The following is a 21,193-nucleotide window of genomic DNA, read 5'->3' on the forward strand; positions in this document are numbered from 1 at the left end:
AAATAACTACTCTCCACTAATCACTGTTCACTAATCCCTGTCCACTAACTACTGTCCACTAACTACTGTGCACTGACTACTGTCAACTAATCACTTCCCACTTATCAATGTCCACTAACTACTGTCTACTAACTACTGTCCACTAATCACTGCCCACTCATTACTGTCCACTAACTATTGTTCCCTAACTACTGTCCACTAATCACTGCCCACTAATCACTGTCCACTAATCACTGTCCACTAACTACTGTCCAATAATCACTGTCCACTAATCACTGCCCACTTACTACTGTCCACTAGTCACTGCCCACTAAATACTGTCCACTAACTACTGTCAACTAATCACTGTCCAATAATCACTGTCAACTAATCACTGCCCATTAATCACTGTCCACAAACTACTGTCCATTAATCACTCTCCGTTAATCACTGTCCATTAATCACTGTCTACTAAATACTGTCCATTCATCACTTTCCACTAACCACTGTCCACTAATATCTGTCCATTAACTTCTTTCCACTTATAAATGTCTACTAACTATTGTCCACTAATCACTGTCCACTAACTACTCTCCACTAACTACTGTCCACTAATAACAGTCCACTAACTACTTTCCACTTATCAATGTCCACTAACTACTGTCCAATAACTCCTTCCACGAATCACTGTCCACTAACTACTGTCCACGAATCACTGTCCCCTAACAACTGTCCACATATCACTGTCCACTAATCACTGTCCACTAACTGCTGTCCACTAACTACTGTCCACTAAGCACTGTCCACTAATCACTGTCCACTAATCCCTGTCTACTAAATACTGTCCACTAACTACCGTCAACTAATCACTGTCCAATAATCACTGTTAACTAATCGCTGTTCATTAATCACTGTCCACTAACTAATGTCCTAATCACTGTCCACTAACTACTGTCTACTAATCAATGTCCTGACTACTGTCCACTTATCAAAGTCCACTAACTACTGTCCACTAAGCACTGTCCACTAATCACTGTCCACTAATCCCTGTCTACTAAATACTGTCCACTAACTACTCTCCACTAACTACTGTCCACTAATAACAGTCCACTAACTACTTTCCACTTATCAATGTCCACTAACTACTGTCTACTAACTACTGTCCACTAATCACTGTCCACTAGCTATTGTCCACTAATCACTGTCCACTAATCCCTGTCTACTAAATACTGTCCACTAACTACCGTCAACTAATCACTGTCCAATAATCCCTGTCCACAAACTACTGTCCATTAATCACTCTCCGTTAATCACTGTCCACTAATCACTGTCTACTAAATACTGTCCACTAACTACTGTCAACTAATCACTGTCCAATAATCACTGTTAACTAATCACTGTTCATTAATCACTGTCCACTAACTAATGTCCACTAATCACTGTCCACTAACTACTGTCCACTAACTACTGTCCACTAAATAATGTGCACTGACTACTGTCCAATAATCACTGTCAACTAATCACTATACATTAATCACTGGCCACAAACTACTGTCCACTAACTACTGTCCACTAATCACTGTCCACTAGCCATTGTCCACTAACTACTTTCGACTAATCACTGTCCACTAATTACTGTCCACTAACTATTGTTCACTAACTACTGACAACTAATTACTGCCCACTACTTATCAATGTCCACTAACTACTGTCCGCTAATCACTGTCCACTAACCACTTTATTAATGCCCATTAAATACTGTCCACTAATCACTGTCCACTAACCACTTTATTAATGCCCATTAAATACTGTCCACTAATCACTGCGCACTCATTTCTGTCCACTAACTATTGTCCACTAATCACTGTCCACTAATCACTGTCTGCTAAATACTGTCCACTAACTACTGTCTACTCATCCCTGTCAACTAATCACTATACATTAATCACTTGCCACAAACTACTGTCCACCAACTACTGTCCACTAATCACTGTCTGCTAAATACTGTCCACTAACTACTGTCTACTCATCACTGTCAACTAATCACTAATCACTGTCAACTAACTACTGTCCACTAACCCCTGTCCACCAGCCATTGTCCACTAACTACAGTCCACTAATCACTGTCCACTAGTCACTGCCCACTAAATACTGTCCACTAACTACTGTCAACTAATCACTGTCCACTAATCACTGCCCACTAATCACTGTCCACTAACTATTGTTCACTAACTACTGTCAACTAATTACTGCCCACTAATTACTGTCCACTAACTACTGTCTACTCATCACTGTCAACTAATCACTGTAAACTAATCACTGTCCACTAACAACTGTCCACTAACTACTGTCCACTAATGACTGTCTGCTAACCACTGTCCACTAATGACTGTCCACTAACAACTGTCCACTGATAACTGTCCACTAACTACTGTCCACTAGCCACTGACCACTAATCACTGTCCGCTAACTACTGTCCACTAATCACCTTCCACTAACTACTGTCCATTAGCCACTGTCCATTAACTATTGTCCCCTAATCACTGTCCACTAGCTACTCTTCACTAGCCACTGTCCACTAACTACTGTCCACTAATCACTGTCCACTAACTACTGTCCACTAATCACTGTCCACTAGCTATTGTCCACTAATCACTGTCCACTAACTACTGTCCACTAACTACTCTCCACTAATCACTGTCCACTAACTACTGTCCACTAACTACTCCCCACTAATCACTGCCAACTAACTACTGTCCATTAATCACTGTCCACTAAGTACTGTCCGCTTACCATTGTCCACTAATCACTGTCCACTAACTACTGTCCACTAACTACTGTCCACTAATCACTGTCCCCTAACAACTGTCCATTAACTACTGTCCACTAATCACTGTCCACTAACCACTCTCCACTAAGTACTGTCTACTAATCAATGTCCACTAACTACTGTCCACTAATCACTGTCCACTAACTACTGTCCACTAATCACTGTCCACTAGCTATTGTCCACTAATCACTGTCCACTAACTACTGTCCACTAACTACTCTCCACTAATCACTGTCCACTAACTACTGTCTACTAATCAATGTCCACTAACTACTCTCCACTAGCCATTGTCCACTAACTACTGTCCATTAACTACTGTCCACTAATCACTCTTCACTAATCACTTGCCACTAACTACTGTCCACTAGCCACTGTCCACTAACTACTGTCCACTAATCACTGTCCACTAACTACTGTCCACTAATCACTGTCCCCTAACAACTGTCCATTAACTACTGTCCACTAATCACTGTCCACTAACCACTCTCCACTAAGTACTGTCTACTAATCAATGTCCACTAACTACTGTCCACTAATCACTGTCCACTAATCACTGTCCACTAACTACTGTCCACTAACTACTGTCCACTAATCACTGTCCACTAGTGACCAGTGTTGTCAATTACTTTAGCACACACCATTGTCTATACATTGATGGACATGACGTCAATGTAGAGAAGGTTATCGTTATTATTAGCGTGTTTGTATTATTTTCTAATAAGCACGTGAAAACCATCTTTTGAAATGCACATGTAAACAGTTGAGCCACATAGATCCCTGTTAGTAAGGGAGAATATGACCTCTGGCAACAGCCAGATTATTACTTCAGCGGCGCGAGGATTTCTTGTGAAGTAAAAAAATTAGCGACGTCATAATTGCTTTCATGCGCAAAATATCAACCTAAGTTAGATACACTGTAATGAGATTATTTGTAGGAAACCTTTTTTTTAAAGGAGTGAAAAAGACGCATTCAGTTTTCGTTTAAAAGAAAAGATACGATCAACATTTGCTACATTATTTAGAATATACAAATCATAAAACATATCTGTTGGAGCAGACGGTTCTTACTATTTTTTTTCCAAACTTTCTCCATCTTGGTATGTTTCCCATCGTTACACGTCATCATATCACTGTAAATCACTGAACGTTATCACAATAACTATGTCACTACAGTAAAAACAGTCTATATATATATATATGTCACTACAGTAAAAGCAGTCTATATATATGTCACTACAGTAAAAACAGTCTATATATATGTCACTACAGTAAAAACAGTCTATATATATGTCACTACAGTAAAAACAGTCTATATATATGTCACTACAGTAAAAACAGTCTATATATATGTCACTACAGTAAAAACAGTCTATATATATGTCACTACAGTAAAAACAGTCTATATATATGTCACTACAGTAAAAACAGTCTATATATATGTCACTACAGTAAAAACAGTCTATATATATGTCACTACAGTAAAAACAGTCTATATATATGTCACTACAGTAAAAACAGTCTATATATATGTCACTACAGTAAAAACAGTCTATATATATGTCACTACAGTAAAAACAGTCTATATATATGTCACTACAGTAAAAACAGTCTATACATATGTCACTACAGTAAAAACAGTCTATACATATGTCACTACAGTAAAAACAGTATATATATATATGTCACTACAATGGGAACAGTCAATATCTATGTCACTACAATGGGAACAGTCAATATCTATGTCACTACAGTAAGAACTGTCAATATCTATATCACTACAGTAAGAACAGTCAATATCTATGTCACTACAGTAAGAGCAGTCAATATATATGTCACTACAGTAAGAACAGTCAATATCTATGTCACTACAGTAAGAGCAGTCAATATATATGTCACTACAGTAAGAACAGTCAGAACAGTCAATACCTATTTGACTACAGTAAGATCAGTCAATAAATATGTCACTACAGTAAGAACTGTCAATATCTATGTTACTACAGTTAGAACAGTCAATAAATATGTCACTACAGTCAGAACAGTCAATACCTATTTGACTACAGTAAGAACAGTCAATAACTATGTCATTACAGTAAGAACTGTCAATAACTAAGTCACTACAGTAAGAACTGTCAATACCTAGATCACTACAGTAAGAACAGTCAATATCTATGTCACTACAGTAAGAACAGTCAATACCTATTTGACTACAGTAAGAACAGTCAATAAATATGTCACTACAGTAAGAACTGTCAATATCTATGTCACTACAGTAAGAACTGTCAATATCTATGTCACTACAGTAAGAACAGTCAATATCTATGTCACTACAGTAAGAACAGTCAATATCTATGTCACTACAGTAAGAACTGTCAATATCTATGTCACTACAGTAAGAACAGTCAATATCTATGTCACTACAGTAAGAACAGTCAATATCTATGTCACTACAGTAAGAACTGTCAATATCTATGTCACTACAGTAAGAACAGTCAATATCTATGTCACTACAGTAAGAACAGTCAATATCTATGTCACTACAGTAAGAACTGTCAATATCTATGTCACTACAGTAAGAACAGTCAATATCTATGTCACTACAGTAAGAACAGTCAATAAATATGTCACTACAGTAAGAACAGTCAATAAATATGTCACTACAGTAAGGACAGTGAATAACTGTGTCACTACAGTAAGAACAGTCAATATCTATGTCACTACAGTAAGAACAGTCAATAACTGTGTCACTACAGTAAGAACAGTCAATACATATGTCACTACAGTAAGAACAGTCAATATCTATGTCACTACAGTAAGAACAGTCAATATCTATGTCACTACAGTAAGAACAGTCAATACATATGTCACTACAGTAAGAACAGTCAATAAATATGTCACTACAGTCAGAACAGTCAATACCTATGTCACTACAGTAAGGACAGTGAATAACTGTGTCACTACAGTAAGAACAGTCAATACATATGTCACTACAGTCAGAACAGTCAATAACTGTGTCACTACAGTAAGAACAGTCAATACCTGTCACTTCAGTATGAACAGTCAATATCTATGTCACTACAGTAAGAACAGTCAATACCTATGTCACTACAGTATGAACAGTCAATATCTATGTCACTACAGTCAGAACAGTCAATACCTATTTGACTACAGTAAGAACTGTCAATATCTATGTCACTACAGTATGAACAGTCAATACATATGTCACTACAGTAAGAACAGTCAATATCTATGTCAACAGTCAATACCTATGTCACTACAGTATGAACAGTCAATATCTATGTCACTACAGTAAGAACAGTCAATAAATATGTCACTACAGTAAGAAAAGTCAATAAATATGTCACTACAGTAAGAACAGTCAATATCTATGTCACTACAGTATGAACAGTCAATGCATATGTCACTACAGTAAGAACAGTCAATAACTGTATCACTACAGTAAGAACAGTCAATATCTATGTCACCACAGTAAGAACTGTCAATATCTATGTCACTACAGTAAGAACTGTCAATATCTATGTCACTGCAGTAAGAACTGTCAATATCTATGTCACTACAGTATGAACAGTCAATGCATATGTCACTACAGTAAGAACAGTCAATAACTGTATCACTACAGTAAGAACAGTCAATATCTATGTCATTACAGTAAGGACAGTCAATAACTATGTCACTACAGTAAGGACATCACTCACATTGAGATGTATTCTCACTACAGTAAGAAAAGTCAATAAATATGTCACTACAGAAAGAACAGTCAATATCTATGTCACTACAGTATGAACAGTCAATATCTATGTCACTACAGTAATGACAGTCAATACATATGTCACTACAGTATGAACCTATGTCACTACAGTAAGGACAGTGAATAACTGTGTCACTACAGTAAGAACAGTCAATATCTATGTCACTACAGTATGGGCAGTCAATATCTATGTCACTACAGTATGAACAGTCAATGCATATGTCACTACAGTAAGAACAGTCAATAACTGTGTCCCTAAAGTATGAACAGTCAATATCTATGTCACTACAGTATGAACAGTCAATATCTATGTCACTACAGTAAGAACTGTCAATATCTATGTCACTACAGTAAGAACTGTCAATATCTATGTCACTACAGTAAGAACAGTCAACACATATGTCACTACAGTATGAACAGTCAATATCTATGTCACTACAGTATGAACAGTCAATATCTATGTCACTACAGTATGAACAGTCAATATCTATGTCACTACAGTATGAACAGTCAATGCATATGTCACTACAGTAAGAACAGTCAATAACTGTATCACTACAGTAAGAACAGTCAATATCTATGTCATTACAGTAAGGACAGTCAATAACTATGTCACTACAGTAAGGACAGTCAATATCTATGTCACTACAGTAAGGACAGTAAATAACTATGTCACTACAGTAAGGACAGTCAATATCTATGTCACTACAGTAAGAACAGTCAACACATATGTCACTACAGTATGAACAGTCAATATCTATGTCACTACAGTAAGGAAAGTCAATATCTATGTCACTACAGTAAGGACAGTCAATATCTATGTCACTACAGTAAGAACAGTCAACACATATGTCACTACAGTATGAACAGTCAATATCTATGTCACTACAGTATGAACAGTCAATACATATGTCACTACAGTAAGAACAGTCAATAACTGTGTCACTACAGTATGAACAGCCAATATCTATGTCACTACAGTAAGAACAGTCAATTTCTATGTCACTACAGTAAGGACAGTCAATACATATGTCACTACAGTATGAACCTATGTCACTACAGTAAGGACAGTGAATAACTGTGTCACTACAGTAAGAACAGTCAATATCTATGTCACCACAGTAAGAACTGTCAATATCTATGTCACTACAGTAAGAACAGTCAATAACTGTGTCCCTACAGTATGAACAGTTAATAACTATGTCATTACAGTAAGAACAGTCAATAACTATGTCACTACAGTAAGGACATCACTCACATTGAGATGTATTCTGGGCTTCAGCAGGTCTAAGTAGATGCTTGACGATCTGTGTGTCAACTGACAAAAGAAATAATCGGCTGTAATAAACTTTTTAGCACATGTCTAGGTTAATACGAGTGTGATCAATTCAAACCATCCCTGATATAGCGATAGATGTTAACCATCCCTGATATAGCGATACATTCAAAACATCCCTGATACAGCTGATACATTCTAAACATCCACAATACAGATTATAAATTCTAAACATCCCTGATATAGCGATAAATTCTAAACATCCCTGATAAAACTGATAAATTATAACCATCCCTGATATAACTTATCGATTCTAAACATCCCTGATATAGCTGATAAATTATAAACATCCCTGATATAGCTGATAAATTATAAACATCCCTGATATAGCTAATAAAATATAACATCCCTGATATAGCTTATACATTCTAAACATCCGTGATATAGCTGATAAATTCTAAACATCCGTGATATAGCTGATAAATTATAAACATCCCTGATGTAGCTGATATATTTTAAACATCCGTGATATAGCTTATCAAGTCTTAACATCCCTGATATAGCTGATATATTCTAAACATCCCTAATATAGCTGATATATTCTAACCACCCCTGATATATCTGATATATTCTAAACCATATTTGATATAGCTGATAAATTCTAAACATCCCTGATATAGCTGATAAATTCTTACAATCCCTGATATAGCTGATACATTTTTAACAAATAAAGAAACAGCTAATATAAACAAAGGTTCGGAAGAGGTGACGCTGTCATTTCTGAGTATAAAGAACCCCAACACAGAAAGGAAAAAATAGCACCTACTGAACTGGGATGTATGTAGTGGATGTCTTTAATACATTAAGGAGACACGGTAGCCTAGTGGTAGCACGCCGGGCTCGTGACCTAAGGGTTGCGGGTTCGAGTTTTATATATATAATATATGTATATATCTTTGAGCATGACATTTTACTCCGCTTGATCTTGTCTAGTCAGCTGTAAATAAGTACGTGGTTGGACAGTGCTAGAATTGTTGAATGCTAGCTGTGAGCGCCGAAATGGCAGCACCGGCTGAATGCTCCCCAGGGCATTGAGAAAGAATTCGCGAACCGACCTACGAACTAGGCTGTGATAAAGCGGTATATCAGAACCTCGAAATATTTTTCATTATTTATAAATATTATAGACCTTTCTTCTAATTTTGACATACTTACCTGGTTGGATATTCCGAACCACAGGACAGCGGTAGTGCTTGACGACCATCATCGCTGCTCCAGTTATACAAATAAAGACGAAAATGAATCTCATGTTGAGCATTTGTCTGGAAACTGTCTTCAGTTCAGAGCGAAATTTTCCTAAAATGGGCTTCATCGAACATGGAGTACTTCTATATCTTATTTTAACGAATGTCGAAAACGTAAGTTATTTGATTCGGAAATCAACAGTTCACAACTCTTTAGTTTTATGAAAGTTTTGAGAACACACTAAAAGCTGTCCAAAGTCATTTTTTGTATTTCCGATTGATGTTCTATCTGAAAAAGAGATATAGAAGTATTCAATTGTGCAACTTTCATAAAAAACTGTTTATAGGTAACATACATGACGCCTGCTAGCAAAATCGGACGTTGATTTGGTAGCACGATAAAATAACATGTGAGCCAACAATGTAAAACACACCATCAATAACCCATCCAAGGGTGTCCTGAACCACAAAACACATCATCAATAACCCACCCAAGGGTGTCCTGCACCACAAAACACATCATCAATAACCCACCCAAAGGTGTCCTGGACCACAAAACACATCATCAATAACCCACCCAAGGGTGTCCTGGACCACAAAACACATCATCAATAACCCACCCAAGGGTATCCTGAACCACAAAACAAGTCATCAATAACCCACCCAAGGGTGTCCTGCACCACAAAACACATTATCAATAACCCACCCAAGGGTATCCTGAACCACAAAACACATCATCAATAACCCACCCAAGGGTGTCCTGAACCACAAAACAAATCATCAATAACCCACCCAAGGGTGTCCTGAACCACAAAACACATCATCAATAACCCACCCAAGGGTGTCCTGAACCACAAAACAAATCATCAATAACCCACCCAAGGGTGTCCTGAACCACAAAACACATCATCAATAACCCACCCAAGGGTGTCCTGAACCACAAAACAAATCATCAATAACCCACCCAAGGGTGTCCTGAACCACAAAACACATCATCAATAACCCACCCAAGGGTGTCCTGAACCACAAAACAAATCATCAATAACCCACCCAAGGGTGTCCTGAACCACAAAACACATCATCAATAACCCACCCAAGGGTGTCCTGAACCACAAAACAAATCATCAATAACCCACCCAAGGGTGTCCTGAACCACAAAACACATCATCAATAACCCACCCAAGGGTGTCCTGAACCACAAAACAAATCATCAATAACCCACCCAAGGGTGTCCTGAACCACAAAACACATCATCAATAACCCACCCAAGGGTGTCCTGAACCACAAAACAAATCATCAATAACCCACCCAAGGGTGTCCTGAACCACAAAACACATCATCAATAACCCACCCAAGGGTGTCCTGAACCACAAAACAAATCATCAATAACCCACCCAAGGGTGTCCTGAACCACAAAACACATCATCAATAACCCACCCAAGGGTGTCCTGAACCACAAAACAAATCATCAATAACCCACCCAAGGGTGTCCTGAACCACAAAACACATCATCAATAACCCACCCAAGGGTGTCCTGAACCACAAAACACATCATCAATAACCCACCCAAGGGTGTCCTGAACCACAAAACAAATCATCAATAACCCACCCAAGGGTGTCCTGAACCACAAAACACATCATCAATAACCCACCCAAGGGTGTCCTGAACCACAAAACACATCATCAATAACCCACCCAAGGGTGTCCTGAACCACAAAACAAATCATCAATAACCCACCCAAGGGTGTCCTGAACCACAAAACACATCATCAATAACCCACCCAAGGGTGTCCTGAACCACAAAACACATCATCAATAACCCACCCAAGGGTGTCCTGAACCACAAAACAAATCATCAATAACCCACCCAAGGGTGTCCTGAACCACAAAACACATCATCAATAACCCACCCAAGGGTGTCCTGAACCACAAAACACATCATCAATAACCCACCCAAGGGTGTCCTGAACCACAAAACAAATCATCAATAACCCACCCAAGGGTGTCCTGAACCACAAAACACATCATCAATAACCCACCCAAGGGTGTCCTGAACCACAAAACACATCATCAATAACCCACCCAAGGGTGTCCTGAACCACAAAACACATCATCAATAACCCACCCAAGGGTGTCCTGAACCACAAAACACATCATCAATAACCCACCCAAGGGTGTCCTGAACCACAAAACACATCATCAATAACCCACCCAAGGGTGTCCTGAACCACAAAACACATCATCAATAACCCACCCAAGGGTGTCCTGAACCACAAAACACATCATCAATAACCCACCCAAGGGTGTCCTGAACCACAAAACACATCATCAATAACCCACCCAAGGGTGTCCTGAACCACAAAACACATCATCAATAACCCACCCAAGGGTGTCCTGAACCACAAAACACATCATCAATAACCCACCCAAGGGTGTCCTGAACCACAAAACACATCATCAATAACCCACCCAAGGGTGTCCTGAACCACAAAACACATCATCAATAACCCACCCAAGGGTGTCCTGAACCACAAAACACATCATCAATAACCCACCCAAGGGTGTCCTGAACCACAAAACACATCATCAATAACCCACCCAAGGGTGTCCTGAACCACAAAACACATCATCAATAACCCACCCAAGGGTGTCCTGAACCACAAAACACATCATCAATAACCCACCCAAGGGTGTCCTGAACCACAAAACACATCATCAATAACCCACCCAAGGGTGTCCTGAACCACAAAACACATCATCAATAACCCACCCAAGGGTGTCCTGAACCACAAAACACATCATCAATAACCCACCCAAGGGTGTCCTGAACCACAAAACACATCATCAATAACCCACCCAAGGGTGTCCTGAACCACAAAACACATCATCAATAACCCACCCAAGGGTGTCCTGAACCACAAAACAAATCATCAATAACCCACCCAAGGGTGTCCTGGACCACAAAACACATCATCAAGTAAGAAGTCCTACCCGCTATGTTTATCATCACAAACAGATAGACAGCTAATTCCATTAGGGTATGTAACACTAATGTAATATTTATTGACCTAAGACCTCATAATATTCAGTTTTGACGAAGAACAACGCGTCACTTAGCAAGTCAATGAAAAGATATGTTTGTATCCAAAATTATAGATTTGTCTTTTTGAAATGATATCAAATGTGAAATATAATCATATGGAATGATGTGTTCATTAGAATAATTTAACGATCAGATATATGTCCTTACCTTACCGGATGTAGCGTCGTACTGGCGATATGGAAACAATTTATATTCACCAGTTCACCATGTTGAATCACGAACCAAAAAAATGGCATAATCTCATTGTGTATAGAATAGCCATTGACATACGCTAGTTCACGGCAGACGACAAAGTAGTAATATCCGACTGATCAGTATACAGACCAGCCCTAGTATAGATACGTGTAAGATTTCAACAACAAAAAATGGACAAAAAAAATGCACAATTGGACGAGACAACAGGCTTAGCCTATATAAGTCTTCTCCTATCCAGTATAGATTGATAGGAAGCATACATTTAGTACATAGATCAACAAGACACACTCATATACACTTACACACATATAGGCTAGAACATTCAACCAAGTTACAAATATAAGAAAGAAAATAAACATCATTTGATGACATTTGAAAACTTATAATGTGCTTCCTTAGCAAATCATGCATATGTTTTTACAATCAGACCACACTCCATAACACACATACACCCTCACATACACGCATAATAAACATGCGCACACACACACAAACACACACACACACGCACAAGCTCTTACTCAAAAGCATATTAATTAAGTAACTTAAAAAAAAAAAAAATGTTTCAGTAAAAGGTGTTGATCACTGATTTCGATAATCTCTTCGACAGTCTGTTTTAACCGATAACACAACATCCGGGTACTGTACATTAAGTTAAGTATTTTTAAAACCATTTCATAGACCAGCTATATTATCTTATATTTAGAAGATATTGTTATTCTAATTATCAATTTAATTATGCGGTAATATTATAAAACCGTATGATTTTTAAATGTTTAAAATTCAATCATGATACGAACTATCCCACCAGCTTCATCAAGATCGGGGATACATTTCTACAGCTTGTCAAAGTGACCGAAATGTCCCTTTTACTCTGCAACGTTTGATCCAGATTTTAATGTATGGGAATTTAAGGAGAACAAGTCACAAATAAACAGGTTTTTTTCATCAGTGGAATATTACAGCGAGTACATAGTTTCTTACTATTAGAGGACGAATTTTGAAACACTACAGACGTAATTTAATGGTTGGAACTGGAATCTTGATATTGTGAACGGAACATTGTCGTTAACTACTGAAGACACTGTACCAGCAAGATGTGATCTGGTGACGGGGACATATGTCTCTTTAAAGGGCAGCTTTAACTCTTCCGCAGATATTATAGATCGGTCAAGAACATTGAACCAATGGTGGGATATCTCTTTGAGAGGAAATCTTTATTAGGGGGAAGTGTTACCTAGCTGGGGTGTATAGCGGTATTCTCTTGGAATAAAAGAATCGACAAAGAAGGAGGAAGTGTTTGTAGTAAGGTTATCTAGTGTTGTAGAATATGTCCGGTGGTAATACGAGACAACATTGATGACCCTTGTTAAATAGCAATACATTACCAAAACTCGTTATCTTCGTGTTAAAACATCAAGGTGAACAAATGGACGGTCAGTGTATCATATTTTTCTTACTATATTTACATGCTCTGTTATTATTTACTTTGTAACTGTCAATTTAACTAGTTTATTGATTTGTTTGTAACTCAGAGTATATATAATAATGTAAACTCCTTTGTAACTAAGAGTAGTCCTTGTTTCTATAACATATCTGTCTTTGTCTATAACATGGTCTGTGTACAATGCTGTTTGTTATAAAATCTGTGTAAAATGCTGTTTGTTTTATAACCTGTGTAAAATCTTTCATTTCCTTATATAACTATCTTCAAAATCAGTGTCGAAACATTGACTTACGTGACCCTCATACACTTGATGCTAGATAAAATCCACATACATTTGTATATGGGTCGAGGTGGTCATTATTTAAAATAATACTTAAATTAGTTTCCAATACTCTGGCAGTTTTGACAGCAGTGGAACGAGAATCCTTACAAATATTTCACAACATAACAATTTGAAGACAAATACATTGTTTACCTAACATTGTTTTATCAGAGTTAGGTAGATACGAGGGTTACACGACCAGTCGACTTGAAATGGCCTCCTACTACGTCAACTATATCTGTCTACTCGACTGTACCAAACGGGAGATTGTATCGCAGGAGTTCGGTCCGTGACATTTTAGTGTATTATACGTGTTTAGGGGTTTCGATCAGGTAGACATATAGCTATCGGCGCCCGGTCTACACTGCAGTGATCAGTGGGTGTCTATACGTGTGTATAAGAAACGAACACGTATAGATCGGCGACGGACGCTATATGAAGGGAGGTAACTAGAGACTTCATGTCAGATATTATTGGTTTCTAGTATAGTATAGTATATGTTGTATATTTCATATTGGAAGCAATGTTATGTAAGCATATCTAATTCATAAAAAAACATCATTACTGACCATCAACAACGTTCACATCAGTAGAATTTGGAAATTCCTTCAGTACTCAGATTTAATCCGAACTCTAGTTTTGTCTATTGGATCAAACCAATACCACTTTTAACAGAATTATAAAAGAATATAAAACATGTAGTTATATATAAAACAAGTAAGCGCTTGGAATCTAACGCAAACATACACATGAGTATAAAACAGAATTACTATGTATTACGTCAGCCCCGTGGTTCTATGACGTTTTGGGTGAAGCCCGTCTACGCCAGTCGCTGCAACTTCGTCTACTGTTCCACACTAGTATGTATGCATCGTTGGAGGGCGATCAAAAGAGGCCAAGAAGGTTTATATTAATAATGTGTGAAACATATTTTACAGTATTGTTTTCTTTTACAGAAATATAAGATTGAAATATATTTTGTAAATTATGAAAGTGTACTTATTGCATGCATCCATGTTCTTATAGGAAGGTATATGTATTATGTTTGTTATGTACCCCGGGTCTCAGAAAACCAGGTACACCCGACAGTCGAGAAACGTCTCTGCTTCCGTGAGGTACAGTACTTTACAGTATCTTTTCCCAGGCTTGGCAGGAGGCTGAAATTATCCGGGTGGGTCCCTATGGTGTATTCGGGTTTTTACCTTTAATCTAGTAGGTGTGCATTTATATAATAATAAAAAAATATTGCTACTGCTAAATAAATACTTGAGTAATCTAAAAGTAAAAGTTAGCAGATAGGAAGAAGATAGTAAAATAACCTTTAGAGATACGAAGCTAGTATTTTTTATATTTATAAGGAAGAGGTGTATCTTTGTAATCTTTTGTCGTCAGAATTATTTATTTAAACATACTTATATAAGATAAGTAAGGTCTGAGGGTACCGTTATCTTTTTTTTTTTTTGTAATGGTTTTTTTTTTCTAAGTTTTTCATTACATATACATAAACAGGACATTCACACATTCCCACATATATCACATATACACACACGGACATGGATTAAGCATTATCACAATCAATTTCATTGTCATCATTCTATCATCATCAACATATCATCATCATCATTATCTTTATCATCTTCTTCATCCTCTTTCATATATACTTATTCAATCCATAATCCATCATCATCCAAAATCTTCAATCATCATTTCACATATATCATCATCAACATATAATTATCATCATCATCATATCATCATCATCATACAATCATCACCATCATCATACAATCATCACCATCGTCATACAATCATCACCATCATCCTACAATCATCACCATCATCCTACAATCATCCCTATCATCATACAATCATCATCTTCAATTATAATCTTCACTCATCATTCTATATGTATCTTCATCAAAATATTATTATCATCATCATCATTAATTCATAATATCATCATCATCATTCCTGATTTACAATTTTTTTCAAATTTAAAATCACTCACTTAGTTGTTGTATAAATCAATTCACATGTACATACACAGCTTCAAAGTGAGTTATTCCATGTCCTTAATCAAATTATCAATAAAAAATATACTCAGCATTCCCTCAAACTTACACTCCCCCATACACACACACACACAGTACACAAATGATAGTCATTTGAATTAAGAAATATGAAAAGAAAAAAGAAAAGAAGAGAGAGAGAGAGAGAGAAAGAGAGAGAGAGAGAGAGAGAGAGAGAGAGAGAGAAGGGGGGGGGAAGGTTGAGAGAAACAAGATTGGTAACAGAAGAACAATTTGTCACATTAACCTGTCTATCATACAGTAACATTTGTATTATATCAGCTCAATATACTTAGAATATTCCTATCTATTACTGTTACCACAGTAATTTTTGGTTTTCTATATATAAATCATGAAATTGAGGGGTTTATGGAATATCAAGAAGGTTTTGCCACTTTTCCCAGTCTTTATGGAAGGTATGTCTATGCTTTTCATCTTTCCCATTCACAATATATTTCTGTATCTCATAAGTCTCTTTTATACAGTTTATAAGGCCATTTACTGATTACCGTTATCTTAAGATGTTTACGTAAGTTATAACGTATAACGTATATTATTTGAATAATTAAAAAAAAAAAAAAAAAAAAAAAATGAAAAAAANTGTAGACAATGTCAGTTATATATAATTCGTGTTAGTTTGGCGAGCCCTGTTCTCTAGCCTTAAACATATCTTTAAAGCATATTCCCTGTATCTGTTAGTGTGTCGACAGAGGAAATTCTAATAGTATGATTAAAGATGGGATGCTGGTTGCAGTGATGGATGATAATGATGGGTGATAATGGAGAGTGAAGTAGATTCACAGAAAAATATTAGCAGCAACAAATACTTTACTTAGATGCTAAAGTTGGGAGCATTACAGAGTTAAAATTGTTTACTTTGATAATAAATATTTATATAACAATTCCCCTGCCACGGGAATAGTTATCATATATATATATATATATTATATTTTCAAAAAAGTATTCCTCATCCCAATTGGGTATGAGGTATAAGTTACCAGGGGGGTCATACCCTTTAGTGTCCTGGCCGGTATTTTAAAAAGACGAAAAAACTCTCTCGTTCCACTTCCAGATTTGTGGTAGAGTTTATTTCCAAAAAAAATCTGGGTATTGAAACCAAAGAAAAATTGTTCAGTTTCTTTAAAAAAAAAAAAAAAAAAAAAAATGATTCAAGGAGTGTTTATATTATATGTGGAGAAAATATTCCTTGAACGTATAGTGTCTGTTTTTTCTAACGGAAAAATAACTGATTCGCGATATATTGTTCGTAAAACCAGGCCCCTAAAAAAACGAACATTCTTTAACACTTCAGTTACCCTTTTTCGGACATGAATGCATGTATGCATATATCTGATACTAAATAACTGCTAATAAGCCTTTATAGGTAGGATCTAAAGTCATTATAGATTTCATAGGTTGGGCTGCTATTGTATTGTGATCCCACTATTTGTATCGCTAACCTAGTGGGATCGAAGGTTTTTGTTTAAAACCCATTCATACCACAGCTTTGAAGGAAAACACTACTTACTTTCCGACCTAGGATTCCAATCCTACCTAGGTGATTTATAAGCTGTATGTATACAGTACGTACAATAACGTTATCAATGGGATCGAACATATTCTGTAACTCACTCGAACCTCAGCTCTCTTGGAAAACACCCACTTAATTTTCCGTTCATGCTTTTCGATCCTTTCTGAGATGATTTCTATGATATTAGTCTGAAATATACAACTATGACAGCATTTCTACATTCATTTCTAAGCCATGTTTCTTGTAGACATATACATTTATATCAGGTCTACTTTCAATATATTTTAAAAACTCGTTACCATTTCTGATTATACTCCTGGCGTTCCATTGTAGGATGCCTATACCGGTGGTGGGTTAATGATACATGTACATGTCACACAATTGCTGTACCGGTCAATAAAGAGGTGTCCAGCTTTACTACTAGTACTACTTCAGTCTGTTGTAAAATAGACTAAAATCTCCGACCAACTCAAGCCTGCTTGTATTTTGGCGATGACGGCTACTGCTATTAATAACGATTGTTCGACCGGTACATTTACGACAGGTTCCTGTGGTTCTGTAACGGACGGACGGAAGGGCTGACTGACTCATTGGTACATTAAAGCCAGCCACCCCTGTAAACGGTACGAGCTTTGCTTTCTAGCCGGACAACCACCATACGCGGCGCTATGCACATTTCATGACCTCGGTGTTACAATCGGTCGCTTTATGATCACCCCCGCATTTTTGGCATCTTTGGGTGCCTTTACTCCAACTTTTGTAACAATATTGGGTTTTTGTTGGCTTATGTAAAAGAACTTGACTTTATAACTACAACATGGTATTTGCACTTTTACTTACGTGCGACTGGTCATATAAAAGTGAATCCTTCCTAGGTCTCTTTCACTCTGGCCTAGGTGTTTTAAAAGCGCCACCAGTAATGAAATTAAAGTAGTCAGCTAAGGACGGGTTCACCTCTGACACCTTATACATATCAGCCATTTACAATCAAAATAAAAAATTTATGACGAACGATCGGACGGACAGGCTACAAAACAAAAAAAGACAAAAAGAAGACCAGCAAATCCAGGAATAATCGACAAAAACCTCCTGGATACATACAAATCCAGAAGGAATTGCATACAAGATCGCCAAAGGATCGCAACGGAAACGCAGATTATAATTCAAATTAATGGCCTCGAGGTCGATAAAGGTCATATAATTCAAAACAAACTCAAAAAACTTTGATGTATGATCAATTTAGACATACACAATCAATATCACATTATTGTCTGATCAGTTTAGACAAACACAATCAACTTTGATCTCCCACTATTGTCTGATCAGTTTAGACAAACACAATCAACTTTGATCTCCCACTATTGTCTGATCAGTTTAGACAAACACAATCAACTTTGATCTCCCACTATTGTCTGATCAGTTTAGACAAACACAATCAACTTTGATCTCCCACTATTGTCTGATCAGTTTAGACAAACACAATCAACTTTGATCTCCCACTATTGTCTGATCAGTTTAGACAAACACAATCAACTTTGATCTCCCACTATTGTCTGATCAGTTTAGACAAACACAATCAACTTTGATCTCCCACTATTGTCTGATCAGTTTAGACAAACACAATCAACTTTGATCTCCCACTATTGTCTGATCAGTTTAGACAAACACAATCAACTTTGATCTCCCACTATTGTCTGATCAGTTTAGACAAACACAATCAACTTTGATCTCCCACTATTGTCTGATCAGTTTAGACAAACACAATCAACTTTGATCTCCCACTATTGTCTGATCAGTTTAGACAAACACAATCAACTTTGATCTCCCACTATTGTCTGATCAGTTTAGACAAACACAATCAACTTTGATCTCCCACTATTGTCTGATCAGTTTAGACAAACACAATCAACTTTGATCTCCCACTATTGTCTGATCAGTTTAGACAAACACAATCAACTTTGATCTCCCACTATTGTCTGATCAGTTTAGACAAACACAATCAACTTTGATCTCCCACTATTGTCTGATCAGTTTAGACAAACACAATCAACTTTGATCTCCCACTATTGTCTGATCAGTTTAGACAAACACAATCAACTTTGATCTCCCACTATTGTCTGATCAGTTTAGACAAACACAATCAACTTTGATCTCCCACTATTGTCTGATCAGTTTAGACAAACACAATCAACTTTGATCTCCCACTATTGTCTGATCAGTTTAGACAAACACAATCAACTTTGATCTCCCACTATTGTCTGATCAGTTTAGACAAACACAATCAACTTTGATCTCCCACTATTGTCTGATCAGTTTAGACAAACACAATCAACTTTGATCTCCCACTATTGTCCGATCAGTTTAGACAAACACAATCAACTTTGATATCACACTATTGTCTAATCAGTTTAGACAAACACATCAACTTTGATCTCCCACTATTGTCTGATCAGTTTAGACCAACTTTGATCCCCACTATTGTCTGATCAGTTTAGACAAACACAATCAACGTTGATCTCCCACTATTGTCTGATCAGGTTGGACAAACAATATCAACTTTGATCTCCCACTATTGTCTGATCAGCTTAGACAGACACAATCAACTTTGATATCACATTATTGTCTGATCAGTTTAGACAAACGCAAGCAGCCTTTGACTTTAGGCGCTCACAACTCTACAATTCTAGCACTACCCAACCACGTACTCATTTACAGCTGAGTAGATTGGAACAAGTGGAGTAAAGTATCTTGCTCAAATATACAACACAGTGCCGTGACGAGAGTCGAACTCGCAACCCTTCGGTCACGACCCCGGCGTCCTACCACTAGACTACCGTGCCTATATGTTCTATTACCCGTTCTGTTAAAGTCTGCATAACGCTTTTATCTTAGGAATATACATTTCACTGTATTTCGAATGTTAACCAAGGTAAATGTATTTGACATATTAGTAGTAATAGATAGCTGTCTGGATTTTCTATGACTATATTTAAAACCCTGTCCTAAAAAATATCTCTTTGTATAAATGTAAATTCGACTTGCTTTTATAGTCATACCGACAAACTTCAATCTATTCAACAGGAAGTTAAGAACATTGGCTTGGCAGAAAAAATAATTAAACGACAATAACGTACGAAATGTGTATTGAAATGCAATTATATGAAGACTTAAAGTCCAATCCTGGAAATGTTCTGTCTCAGAAAATCTGTACTTACGTGGAGAGTGTCATCAGTTGCGTTTTCATGTTGAGACAAACTGGCAATTGTTCTATGTAACGGTGTAAAAATCGAATTATAATATCGACATCGTAATATCCGGACTGATAACTTTTAGTACTGCACGTCAATGCAAGTTTAGTAAGCAACGAGGAAAACTCCTAAGTGTGACACAAGAATTTATGAAAGAGGCGAGATCTGCAATTATTATAACTA

General features: G+C 36.9%; 1 protein-coding gene across 1 annotated transcript in view; it reads right to left on the reverse strand.

Moving 5' to 3' along the window:
• The window catches only part of LOC110453873 (carbohydrate sulfotransferase 10-like), a 37,239-nt gene extending 24,807 nt beyond the window's left edge, over positions 1 to 12,432 (reverse strand). The window contains exons 1-3 of the mRNA XM_021503059.1: positions 12,346 to 12,432; positions 9,067 to 9,384; positions 7,834 to 7,893 (exon numbers count right to left, since the gene is read on the reverse strand). Coding sequence (XP_021358734.1) covers positions 7,834 to 7,893; positions 9,067 to 9,223 — 217 coding nt within the window. The 5' untranslated portion in view covers positions 9,224 to 9,384; positions 12,346 to 12,432. The remainder of the gene's footprint in view (positions 1 to 7,833; positions 7,894 to 9,066; positions 9,385 to 12,345) is intronic.
• Between the last annotated feature and the right edge of the window lie 8,761 nt (positions 12,433 to 21,193).

This window comes from Mizuhopecten yessoensis, unplaced genomic scaffold, assembly GCF_002113885.1.
Source record: "Mizuhopecten yessoensis strain PY_sf001 unplaced genomic scaffold, ASM211388v2 scaffold7529, whole genome shotgun sequence".
NCBI classification, from domain to species: domain Eukaryota; kingdom Metazoa; phylum Mollusca; class Bivalvia; order Pectinida; family Pectinidae; genus Mizuhopecten; species Mizuhopecten yessoensis.